This window comes from Mugil cephalus, chromosome 15 (genome assembly GCF_022458985.1).
Source record: "Mugil cephalus isolate CIBA_MC_2020 chromosome 15, CIBA_Mcephalus_1.1, whole genome shotgun sequence".
Lineage (NCBI taxonomy): Eukaryota > Metazoa > Chordata > Actinopteri > Mugiliformes > Mugilidae > Mugil > Mugil cephalus.
In genome coordinates this window covers 18,867,885-18,881,249 of record NC_061784.1, presented here as the reverse complement: position 1 = coordinate 18,881,249, position 13,365 = coordinate 18,867,885, and the positions used below count along the sequence as shown (strand labels likewise).

Below are 13,365 nucleotides of genomic sequence, written 5' to 3'. Positions count from 1 at the left end.
TCACTTTCAAAGGCAGTTACACATTCATACTTTCTGTAATATTTAGGAGATGAAAAGAAAGGACATGAAAAACAGACCTGGTCACTAGATCTCAAACTGATCAAGATTCTGCAGGATGATCCACAGAGGCCCCTCCCCTCAAAGGTCCCCCCATGGACAACGTCCTGTTACCAGACACCACAGGACACCCTCAGAAGGCTCATGTCCACTCTCTGATGAACTGTTCTGGAGACACAAGGGAGACCTACACAGTATTAGGAAGGTGGTCATAATGGTATGGCTGATTGGTGTTGGTGGGCATATTTGGTTTTATTGTTATTAAACGTACGCCGAACGTGCCTCACGTTTTAATAGGTTTATGCAGCTTCTTCAGAATCATTTAAATGTGCAGGATCCTCTTTCAGGTCTTATTTTCTTTCCAGACTAGAGAGACTTTAAGAAAACAGCTCTACAAGTTCTTTTTTCTTTTCTTTAATTTTATTGAACACACACACACACAGAAAAAATGTGTTTTTATACTTTGTTTCCTCAATTCGTGGTCGGTGTTTACACGGCGGGGACAGAAAACCATGGCAGGATGTTTTTATCTGTCTGAAAACTCCCAGAGTGGAGCTGGGTGCCTTTATTCTGCTTAAATCGAGCGGTTTGAGTCAAAGAGAAAAATGTAAGTTTTATTTTTTATTTATAAATTTTTTTTGAAGTATCTAAAGGGCTGAGCTGATTCACAAATGAATTTCTGAAGCTGCCACATGAGTAGAAATAGTTTTCAAGTACACCGGCTCCCATACTTGCAATTCCAGAAGAGAACTCTCTTTAGTCTTTGGACTAAATAAATACAAATAACTCACTGTTGTGTAGAAAAATTTTTTGAAGCATGTATTTGTTAATTATTTCCTGCAATAAACTTGTTGTTACATGACAGATATGATGGCCGGACCTACTGATAGAAGTACGTAGTAAACCAGGGCAGTACTTAACTGGAGCAGTATAAGGAATCAGTTTTATATACAGGTGCCATTCTGAATATACAGTGGATATAAAAACAACCCTGGTCAATGCCATGTTTTTGCGATGTAAAAAAAAAAAATAAAATAAGACCAAATGCAATAGTTTCAGAACTTTTTCCACCTCTAATGTGACCTGTGCAACTATTTTAGGAGGAGGCTAATAATACTAAAAAAAACTAATATAATGTGGTTGCGTAAGTGTGCGCTGCCTCTTATAACTAGGGATGTGGCTGTGTTCAGAACTGAGAAGTTCTAGTAGACTTTTAATGACATTTCCTGAGTCACATCTTACAGCAGAAGCCACGGTCCACAGAGAGCTTCCAAAAAAGCATCAGAGGGATCTCATTGTTAAAAGTTCAGTCAGGAGAAGGGTACTGAAGAATTTCCAAGGCATCACATTCACAATGGAGCACAGCGAAGACGTCAAGCACAGAAAATATGGCACAATGGTGGCATTACCAAGAACCGGATGTCCCTCCAAAATTGATGAAAATATGTGGAGAAAACTCATCAGGGAGGCTGTCAAGAGGCCTACAGTAACATTAAAGAAGCTGCAAGAATTTCTGGCAAGTACTGGTTTTTCCCCCCGTTCTTCATACGTGAATTTTTGCAAAAACATATTTAAAGTCGCCCAAAAAGCACGCGGGAAAAATGTGTTATGGTTTGATGAAACCAAGGTATAACATCACAAACATCACAAAAAGAACACCATAGCTACAGTGAAGCACGGTGGTGGCAGCATCATGCTTCAGGGCTATTTCACTTAAGCTGGAACTGGGCCGCATGGTGCGTTCCATTTGTACTCCGAAATCAGAATTTCTGAGTTGGAATTTTCAACTGGAACGCACCCCAAAGTTGTATTTTCTACTCAGAAAGTCGTAGAGTCCTCACTATTCCCGAGTTGAGTTACCAAGATGGCCGCCCCGTATAGTAATTAGAAGCTCCAGTAATATTCCGTTTATTAGCAATTCTGATTTATTTTTGCTGCATTAAACTGGTCGTACAGACAGTATTTTTCCACATACATATGTTGAAATGCTGTTACGGTGTATTTAAGTTTTTCATGTGTTATATGGGAACTACAAGCCCATGTCATGCTAACAGCAGCTAAAACCAAAAGCCTGGTAAAACCAAAACAGTACAAATCAGCATTGTGGCAGATGTTTTTTTTAATTTTAATTTAAATGAAAGAATTAAAAGCTTTTGAATATTTTTTTTATTTTTTTTGCACTCAAAAAATGTAAATATTGAACACACCACATTGAATTTAGACAAGGCAAGAGCTTTCATGGACATGGCCATTTAGTTCTCCAACTTCTGTAACTGGAACGCTGATAACCCAGGTGTGACGTTATTCCCAGTGCCAAATTCCGCCCTCCGAGGTAAATGGATTGCACTATTAGTCATGGTGGAGGGAATTTTGAAATGCCAGTCAATTTTGGCACACAACCTTCAGGCTTCTGCTGGAAAGTTAAAGATGAAGAGGAAGTGTTGGCTTTGGCTAAGGAGGAAACACGCTAGCTGGGGACCATGCTAAAGGTCAGGCTAGTTGAGTAGCTTTAGCAGTTAGTAGTAGGGCTAAGCTAATCTCTCAGTTGAGAGTCACACAGTTGTGTTTTGGCAGCATGGAGGGAGGTGACTCCAGGACGCTGGAACTTAGTGTTAAGCCTTCTTGAGGTGTTGTGTGCCTAATTTAACAAAAACACTGGCGAAGGAAGGGAGGTGCCCGCTTGAAAACCTGAGTGATCAGCTAGGCTAGTTAGCTGGTGTCTTCTTGTTGGTTGCTAGTTGGTGGCTGACTGCCCTTAATTATTTCATTTATTCCCCAATTGAGTAGTACCAGTTTTAGGTCACATGAAAGGTGGAAAAAGTTCTAAAATTATTGATTTTTGTCTTATTTTTTTACATCGCAATAACCTGGCATTGATCATGGGGTGTGAAGACTTTTTATATCCACCGTACGTGGCAGTCTAAGAGGTGGTTTGCTTAATTTATGCATGTAGAAAATGGAGAAAAAAAAAGCAAATCAGCAGGAAGATGGAGATGTGAAACTTTTAATGCAGACACTGAGAGAAATGGAACGCATGCCGCCATTTTCTTTTTCAAAGGCACTGTTTCTTTCCAGTTTTGCCGCCGTCAGATGTCTGTAATTCTGTCGCATACTACCGGCTACGTCTTTCACAAACTATTAGCTCAAACTCTATGACAAAAGGACACAATGGGAGTCACACATTCACAGTGTACTAGCTTGCAGTCTAAAGTAGGAACACTGTACAAAAACAAAACCAAACAAAACGAAAAAAGGATGGGTGGACAGACAGATTTTATCGTTTGCAAAGAGGTTTGAGAAAATCATTGAGCATAAAAAGAGACCTTTAATTCCCACAGACACATTTACTTCCCGGTTTAAAGATGTCAAATATAATCATTCAGATTAAAAAAAAAAAAAGGGAACATTGAAGCTTAACGGCTTGAGTGTGTACATTCATTTACATTTACTTCAATTATGCTAACCAGCACATTTTTCCAAAGGAATCTTCAAGAGCTGTGGCAGTTTGGGCTTTTATTTTCTTTTTTAAATTAGTTTAAATATTAGGCAGTTTTAGCACACTGGTCATCCTACCAAACATGTAAAGAATGATGGGAATTAAATAAGTCATAACTGTCTTAATGTTGTTTTCGTCCAGTACTATTGCCAAAACATTTTTATTTCTTATGAATCATGAATAAAGTTCTCTGTAGTGTACAAAAAAAAAAAATTTACAGAAGTTGTGCTTGGAACAAGTTGATAGAGCTGAGTAATGTGTAACTTGATGCTGGTGGAAAGTGGTTAATTACTTTACAGACGTCGCTACGCGAGATGAGTATACGTTTAAGGATATATGTTAAAAAAAACAACAAAAAGCTGGAGACGATCTCTCGACCAGCTTGGGCTGTGTTGTGGCAGTGCTTTTGCTGGTTAGCTGTCTTAACCTATTTTAATAATAACTGGAGGATGAAACGCAAAGAGGTTATGTGACACTACATTTGAACTATCGGTTAAAATGCCGCGGCTGTTGAATCTAAATTGCCAATCTGTGATTCATGAAACCAGATGTTTGTTTGTTTATGGAGCAAAATAATTACATTTATTCACATGGTATTAAATATCTTGCAGGATGCATTTGTCTAATAGACATTTGTAAAGTTATTTACATGTATTGAACATGCATAATTAATATATATACTGGAGACTCCCATACTTTCTATGAACATGTCTTATCAGGTGTGTGGTAAACCGACCAATGGAGAAAACTGCCCAAACAATTTTTATATTTTAACTATTTCTTTTTTTTTTCATAATATATTCAAACAGTCTTTAATATCTGAATACGATTTTTCATCTTTTGAGAAACAAAATCCAGCAGTTGGACCTTGAGCTGAGGATTTATCGATAGGGAAAGATCAGAAGAAACTCCACTAAACCTACAATACATGTCACATGACCACAAATCACTAACGCCGGTCATCTGCAGGATGGCGCGAGCAGAAGTGACACAAAAAAAAACAACAACACACTGACGACAATTTTGGTGCAAGTGAGAAAACACCGACCGTAGGTTTAGGAACCTCAGCAAGCGAGGATGTAGAGATTATTAAGTGGAATGTATTCGAGGCCGAGTGCACGCAGTGGAAACTTTCAACTTTTTTTTTTTTTTTTGTGTTTTGAGAAAGAATAAAGTTGTTCACATGGAACATGTGGATTTTGAGTCACTATTAAGCCCAAAGCTGTCAGGTAAAGAAGTGGTTGCTTCAAGAAAACCCCTGGAAAAGGTGAAAAAGCTGAGTTCTCACATGAATCTAATAAAAACAAAACCAAAAAAAAAAAACAAAAAACAACACACTCGACAATATTAACAGCACACACGCAAGCTGTGTCCAACTACAGGCAACTCTTCTGGAGTGTGATCTCAACAAGGGATGGCACTGAACGCTACCTGTTTGACAGAGACGGTCCACGGATGATTCCCACGGATCTCTCATCCCGACACTAAGACTACTGGGTGGTGCTCGCCAGCTCCAACATTACAGAAGCAGACAGTTTCCTTCGTTTAGAGACGGAAAGATGGATGGAGAGCTGACAAACCGGTGCACAACGTTACTGCTAAACCTATCATCATAACTTAATTAACTTAAACTACTACCAACCAAAAAAGAAACTGTGGACTTCTTTAAGTCGGGTTTCCATTATTTACATCCTGTTGCATCCTTTTTTTTTTTCTTTGTCATTGGTCCAGTTCATATATTTATTTATTTATTTATTTATTTAGCAATGACCTGTAATATGTGATCATTTTAAACTGATGGAGACTGACAGGAGTGTGGATGCATGGGGTTTTTATGATGCTTAAGACACAAAGGATACACCTGGAGTTAACTTTTTTTTTCTTTTTTTTATCTAATTCAGACAAAATAAGGCAAATATTTCTCCTGTGGAATGAGACCCTTCTGTTGTTGGGATGGATTCAGTGTGGGAAAATTGGGCTAATTGAAATGCTAAAATCTTTAACTTAATAAAGAATTTGCAGCATTACAAAATGTCCCCACTAAACTTTTTTTTTTTTTTTTTAACTTTACATACATCTTCACATATATTTATAACTGGTACAAAACTGAAGCCAGTGGGTCGAATCAAAGCTGAATTAGCATCAGGCTGAATGAAAGATTTCCATTTTTTTCCCCCCATTATTCTCAATTGAGTTTAAAATTAAGTCAAGACAAAGTCATCAAAGTTCTTTTTGTGTTTTTTCTTACCGTGCAGCTCTGTTGTCTTTGTGAACATTGCAACTGCAGTCGCGGCTGTCTCCCCCCCTTCCTTTTTACCTAGAGGTTAGCCTGGTTTGGTTAGCTTGGAATAAGGCCCAAGATGGCTGCCGAGATGCCTGAAAGGACTTTGAATCTGCTCAATCTGAAACATGTACGGCACTTTGAACACACAGCACCTCCACGCGAATGTCGTCCACGATCGCAACCCATGCAGGAGTCAGGCTAAAGCATCTTAAATGCGACTCTGAGGAGGACGGGGTTTAAAACGCATTAGCCTTAGCGTGTACCGCGATCTTTCTCATGGGTCTTTTTTCATTTTCACACAGCCGAGGCTACGTGAGCGGACCAGAACAACACGGAGACGACATTTAATAATAATAATAATAATAATAATAATAATAGAAAAAAAAATCTGAATAAGTGGATGACAGCAACATGTCGAGAAATACAGTCACTTTGCAAAAAAAAGAGGCAGTTCTAATCTCTAGCACTGGAATAACACATTTAAAAAAAAAAAAAAAGCTAAAAAGGCGAAGGAGCCTGCACATTATTTAAACACACAGAAAATATATCAACAAGGGAAACAAAAAAGACCCATAATGCATTACCATGATGATGACCATACTGCATAAAGGATAGTAGTATTGGTAATGTACATGTCTTACATGTGCGTACATTATGAAGGCAGTAATCTGTGAAGTAAAGCTACAGTCCAACCGTGGTTATCTAGAGAAAAATAGTATAGATTCTGTTCCGCATTTAACTGATGATCAATTTAATATTACACGCAAGAACGAAGGGTGAATTACACGATTTCTTTTTTTTTTTTCTTTTCAGTGACATATAAACACGGATGTAAAAGAAGGAACTAAGGCAAGTGCATGTGGTCTTTACATATTCCCGGTCAGAAGACACTGTATAAGGAGACCCATAATTATTATTATTATTTTCTCGCTTTTCTTTTGCTTTTTTTTTTTTTTTGCTTCTTTTTTTTCCTTGAATGCAATGGGGTGGTGTGTGACATTGCGTTTGAGGTTTCAGTGACTGTGACCACCCCCTTTTTTTTTAAACCTTAAAAACCCCCGCGCCCCCCCGACGAACCCCTCCCAGCCCCCTCGCCGCCCTCTCGGTCCCGCCGCTGTCGCCGGGGAGGGAGATTACGCTTTACTCTCGTTGCCGTTCATCTGAGGAGCCTCGTTGGGGACCGTCTTCACCTCGGCCGTGGCGTTCTTCACCTCCGTCTCGCCTTTGGTGTTTTCATCCTTCACAGCCTTACCACTGCGGGCCCAGAGAGAGAGAGAGAGAGGGAGCCAGAAAAAAAAAGTACAAAAAAAGAGAGGAGACTCTGTTAGCAGCAAATCACTAAGTCTCTCTTTCACTGCTAAACTGTCTGCTCTGAGCTGCCTTTTGTGTCATTTTTCAAAGAAGAAACAGGGGGAAAAAAATTGGGGGAAAAAACATGCAAGATGCTTTGAGGGAATTTGTTTTCCCTCCTGGAACTGAATGCATTTCACACATAATGGGATCAAGCTCACTATCCTAGCCAGACATCAAATAAGAGCACATGGATGTCACAGCTACTTTCAAGGAACAATGAATGCTGATGTGGAATGAGACAGGGGCCGGTACAGTAGGCACAATGCATGAGGGAATGAAAGACTGAGGCATAACCTACAACACAAACTACAATACACAAGAGGATTACACGCCATCTGGACCGAGCCGGGACACAATGGGAAAAGACTTTAAAGCCATACATCACTTAAGTCGAATATTTTCTGGCTCTCCGGCTTCCATTTCGAAAAAAAGAAGAAGAAGAAGAAGAAGAAGAAGAAAAAAAAAAGCAGGGTGCTTCCCTTCTCATCTTCCGTTCTTTGTGTCAGGCCTCAAATTTCAATTTAAAACCGAACAAACTCCCGTGCGCTTCACAAAGGCCGGGCCGGGGGAGTATCGGGATGTGGAATCTTATCCAGCCTTGACCGCATTCTTAGCTGTGATTTTTTTTTTTTTTTTTTTGCAAACTCTTATTTCTAATATCACTTTAAATGATGAGTTATTGTTCAGTCTAACGCTCTCACAGCACCCCCCAGAGGCTGAAATGTGCAAAACAATTATTTTTGTAGAGCATCTGGGGGGGAAAAAAAGCGTATAGAAGATTCAGGCACAGGCTCTGCAGTGGAACCACAGGAAGGCTTTGCATTATGCAACATTTTACACTGTCTACAGGTGTTTGTGTCTTTTCTTAAGTTTAAGACTAACTGTTAATTTCTGAACCCTCTGAGTTTCAGGGTTTTCCATGGCATGCATTAAAAAAAAATTAAAATCTATTGCTTATTGTTATTGTACTTCCATTGTTCTTGTTTTCGCAAAATCTTTGGTTGATTAGAAATTTTTATACATGTATATATATGGATATATGTACTGTATACACATACATATATATATATTTTTTTTCCCCGAAGAAATTTCTTTCAATTCATGAATCCAAGATATTTTAGTAAAGTAATATTAAATGTAAAATGATTCTAAATCTCTCCATGAGTTTGGGATCCTTGGCCTGAAAAACGCTGCAGACCCCTGTACTAAATAGATACTAGATCTATATACTATTAAATCTTTTATATCAAATTATGGTTAAACGTCACAGCTTGTTCCCTATCAATGGGTTAATCTTGCACTTTTTCGCTCTTTTGCTTGTCAGATGCCAAACTGCATTTTGTTGCGTGTGCACTTGCACTATATGCAATGACGATAAAGTTGAATCTAATATTTTCTAATCTGATCGTATGACATTCATTTACATGATATGTGCGGGTTTCGATTCTGCAGATTCCTTTCTCTCTCCTCAACGGAGACAACGATGTCCCCGGGAGAGAACCGACGCCACTCAGAAATCCAATAAACCCGCGAGAAATCTGACAAGACGTTTCAGTGTTGGGATGCCGAAGACCGATCACCACACAGATCAGAGGGAGAGCCGCGCTCCGCCCTGTCAGAGTTATGAAGAAAAATCTCTCCAGTGACAAGTTTGGTTTTTATCAAGGTGATGTCGAGCTGACAGGAGCCCTGCTTCCAACTAGCTCTCGACTCCCCCCCCATCCTTCATCATTGACATCTTCCTCAGGCTGTCCGAGTGAGCAAAGTATGAGATGAAGGAGGGGAAGAAAGAGGATCGACTGTCAGTAAGCCTCTGTAATTCATCCTCTGCCACTGCGTTCTCACCGTCCTCTCCTCAGCTGTCAGGCATCAGGAACATCTGCAGCCTCCGAGGGGCCAGCCCTCCAAATAACACCCCTTCGTAGCAACACAAGAATTGTAACGGGGGAAAAAAAAAGAGGGGTCGGGGATCTATTATCGGTTATCTTTCTCAAAAATTAGGAGGATGGAGAACAATGCAGTAGCGCCGTCACCCATTTACACTCAGAAAGATTTGTCTGGCGAGTTCTCTATAGAAAGATATCTCGCATTTATCAAAAAGAATTTCTCATTTGGGGTGTGCTGCAGTACTTTCCACACAGCTACAGCCGGGGGGTGGGGGCTGGACTGTTTTTGTTGGCATTTATTCTTCGCATTATATTCTTGTTGAGTTTATTTCATATAACGCAGCAGCAATCATCATGAACTTAAGGCTTATTTGAGCATTATGCTGATTGCGTACTTAGAAGTAGGGGCGCCGGACTGTTGCCGCATAATCAGCTCTCGAAACTAAATGAGCAGCGGCAGCTAAAAGACGATGACGGATGAACGACAGCGTGACTTCATCAGTGTTCGCCCAGTTTGCTCCACATCCGATTTGGTGATGAAAGCATTCATGGCGGCTGCAAATGGGAATATTATGTGTGGAAAGTTCTGTTTGCTTGTTTGCTAGGAGGGTTTGAGAACTCGGCAGCGGTCAAAGTTCAAGAAGGAAATAGGTACAGTAAACCATAGGTCTTCAACAGGAGGTCAGCGACCCTTAAGGGGTCTGCAGAGGTACTGCAGGGGAGGTCGCAAAACCTTTGGTTGATTAGACATTTTATATATATATATAGCATGTTTTTTAGCATGTTTAAATTTAAAACTTGAGTCTGCCAATTATTTTCTTTATCTGTAATTTATATATACACACCGGTTAGTTATGTTTACAGCAGTTGCACGGCCACCCTACTGTTGCACATGATTGAAAAATGAATATTTGAACCTGTGTATTATCTGAATAGCTTAATATTGGATGCAAAATGATAATAATAATGTACATTTATTAATAGCACTGGAGTTTAATATATAATAGGTAGCTCCTTAATCTCTTCATCAGTTTGCAGGTCCTCGGCCCTATAAACGTTGAAGACCCCTGACAATAAATGAAAATGGAAGCTTTGCAATTGATAGCTCTGGTCACTTGACTCTTTATATTTCTATGACGTTCATACGTTTCTGCGTATCATAAATTACCAATGCTCATGTGCGTCACAGTGACAGCGGATGATTTGATTTGCAGGATGACTTGCATCACTCATGTGCGCGTTGATGGCGATGATGCAGTAAGCGATGATGTGGATGAACTATAAAAAGCTTCGACACAGGAGAAAGATCGTCCTTATCAGGTGAGTAAACAAACAGGCGGAGGGCGGGGAGGATGGTGGTTACTGATGACAGACATGCGCTGGTAGCATCATAGTAGCTCACGTCGCTGTGCTGTGCTGTGCGCCAACAATCAGAGGAGAGCACCACCCTTCAATCGTCAACCTGAAGTGTCTGGTGTTCCCACTTTGGTTCACATTTGAGGCCGTAGGAGGACAATGAATTTTTCTTGTTAGGTTTAAAACCACTTTTTTTATTCCCACACTTGAGATCCTTTCATGATATAACGGAACAAAGTTTAAAAAACAAACTTTGATGTCAGATACAAGGCGAGGTCTTTGTGATCGGCCTTGGGCTTCTGTTAAATAATGATGTTATGAAAGAATGCTAAATTATAAAGGCTGGTTTATTGAGCTGAGCTTCAGGGACAGTCGAGAGAAATGAAAAAGAAAAAAAAAATCAAACCACTTACGGTCAGATAAAACTTTAGTTTAGTTTCTGTTCTCGGCCGCATGTCTAATGGAGTGGGAGTCTGACACCAAACCGACACCTCTTTGCATTTTAGGGTGATTTTTCTCCCCCTTTCGGAACAGCAGACCCGTGTGCTAATAGGATGCTATCAGGACAGAAGTGACAAGTAAAGGAATACAGTAATGGAAGCGTTCATACTCATTTTGGGCTGGTGTGGTCGAGTCTGTGCACAGGGCATTTGGGGCGTCCTTGGTCGGGCCGTCTACTTGTAAGTCCTTACTCTGGGTGCTGTCGGGGGCTTTGACTGAGTCACTCTGGTTCTGTGGCCCGTCAGCGTTAGCGGAGGGTGGGCTGACCGGGTCTGACACTGGGGGCGTTGGGTCTGACGAGGGGGCAACTTTAGGGGTGTCGCTCAGGTCAACCAGGGGCCCGTCGTCAGGCTGGGCGTTTGCTTTAAGCGAGCTGGGATCGGGCGCGGGGCTGTTTTGGGGGGAGGACTTGGCGGGGGCCGCTTTGGTCGGGCTGGATGCGCTGGTGGTTAGTGTGGTGCACTCGCTAGCAGGACTGCTCTGTGCCGTGCTAAAGCTCTCGGTAACCGAGTTAGCGGCGGTGGAGGGGAGCAAGTTTACCACCATGGAGGGGGTTTCTGCAGCAGCGGGCCTGTTCGGTGGAGGGAGGGGAGGGGAGGGGAGGGAGGGGGGAGGAGGAGGAGCAGGGTAAACAAGGAAGGAAAGGGAGAGGTGGGGGAGTGGACACAGGGGAGGAAGCACAGAGCCAGAAATGTGAGGAATATAAGAAAAAGGGGGAGCGAAAATAAAAGTAGGAGGAGAGTGCAGGTCAGGGAATAAACAAAGCAGAGTGAGGGCTACTGTGCTGCAGTGAAAAAGTAAAATCTACACAATCAGAATGTTAGCAACAAAATATTCGTGTGTGGGGAAAATAAAATAATCCAACAATAAACAATAAAGGAAGGAAGAAGTGGCAGGTTTTTTTTTTTTTTATCGACTGTATGCGCCTGCATGCTTTATGCAGCTCGGCAACCTCAACGCGCTTTGAAAAGACCAACAAATGTCTCTATAGAAACGGAATAATTAAAGGCCGACAAAAGTGTGTAGCGGTAATTACAAAACGCATTCCTGTTAGACATCAAAGCCTCCGGGTCGGACAATGCGCGCGCGCGCACAAAAAGACGAGCGTTGAGGGGCTTTGCTCGCCGGCTGCTCGTGACATTTGTGAAAGTCAAAAACTGAAAGATGAGTCAAACCGCGGCTCTGTAGCCCCCCAGAGTCAGGGTTTAGCGTTCGTGTGTACGGACGCATGCTTGCACAGTCAGACACTGCACGTCCCACATAGAGAGAATCATATTGTGTTTCGATATTTAAATCTAGTTTGGCCCCCGTCAAATGCTATTTCTTTCTGCTGCTGTGACTAACCCGATGATATGATTCCCCTCCTACAGACGTGGTCTCCATACTCACTCAGGTTCTGTCAGCGGTGTGGTCTCGTTGGGCTCGGTGGGACCCCCTCCTTCTTGGTTCGGGGTGTGCTCCTCCTCTGTCCTCACTTCAACAATGGGCTCCTTAGACTCGTCTTTCCTGTTTTCCAGAGGATTAAAAACGAAGCGTTACGGGGCTAACTGTACCTGCTGTCCGTCTGCTCGACGCCACGGGCAACTGTGCGAAGATCTGGCAGTGGAGACGGAGAACTAACGGGCTCGAAACATGCAAACGGAACACGAGGACGGTCGTTTAATGTGTCGCGCGCACGCGCTACCCCTCGTTCGCTTCCAACATTTGATCACCGTCCACCTGGATCACCCCCCGCAGGCTCTGATGGTAGGTGTACCCCGGCACCACGCTGCTGTCTGACTGCGCTCTGTGAGCTTTAAAGCGTTTGCTCGCAGGGAGACACATGTTTGGATCTAAGTTGCAAAAAGAAAACAACCTCCCCACCTCTCCACAACGAGAGCACATATCTGGATTTGACCTCAATGAATGTGGTTAGCGTGAGCTGTTAGATGAAGTGTCTGTTTGTTGTGTTCGTAGCTGGCAGCGCAGGAGGCGATTCAGCACTGGAGGACTTGATTGACTTGAAGAATGTTTGATTAAGGCACGACTGACGCGCAACAAATGGATTTCAGCGTGATTATATTTGACAAGAGAAATATTTTCCCGCCAGTCAACTATGATCATCTGTGTAGCCTACTGTGAGATCTCACCAAGTGCCTCAAAAAAACAGATCGATCCATTTCTTTCTTTCTTTCTTTCTTACATGTTCATAATTTTATGTTGTTGAAAACTGCACAGTGGTAGCAGTCTTCCATACACTAGTTTTCATTTTCCATACACTTCCAGACCTGTCAATTTATTAAATCAAATTCTATACTTTTCCATACTTGCATAGGAGCCCTGATACAAATGCCAGGTTAAAAATCTCCCAGCAGGACACTGCACTTAGGGAAGAGGGAATAAGAAAAATGATGCAGCTACAGCATAAATGTGTAACCGCAGTCTGTGGCACG

At 41.7% G+C, this 13,365-nt stretch overlaps 1 protein-coding gene across 11 annotated transcripts in view; it reads right to left on the bottom strand.

Annotated features, from left to right (window-relative positions):
- Nucleotides 1–3,045: 3,045 nt before the first annotated feature.
- The window catches only part of ncam1a (neural cell adhesion molecule 1a), a 266,719-nt gene continuing 256,399 nt past the window's right edge, over nucleotides 3,046–13,365 (bottom strand). For 8 of the 11 annotated variants that reach the window (XM_047607954.1, XM_047607955.1, XM_047607957.1 and 5 more), the window contains 3 exons: nucleotides 12,323–12,439; nucleotides 11,043–11,504; nucleotides 3,046–7,091 (listed from right to left, as the gene is read on the bottom strand). In XM_047607954.1, the coding sequence (XP_047463910.1) occupies nucleotides 6,971–7,091; nucleotides 11,043–11,504; nucleotides 12,323–12,439 (700 nt within the window). In that variant the 3' untranslated portion in view covers nucleotides 3,046–6,970. The remainder of the gene's footprint in view (nucleotides 7,092–11,042; nucleotides 11,505–12,322; nucleotides 12,440–13,365) is intronic. The other 3 variants (XM_047607962.1, XM_047607963.1, XM_047607964.1) reach the window with 1 other exon arrangement.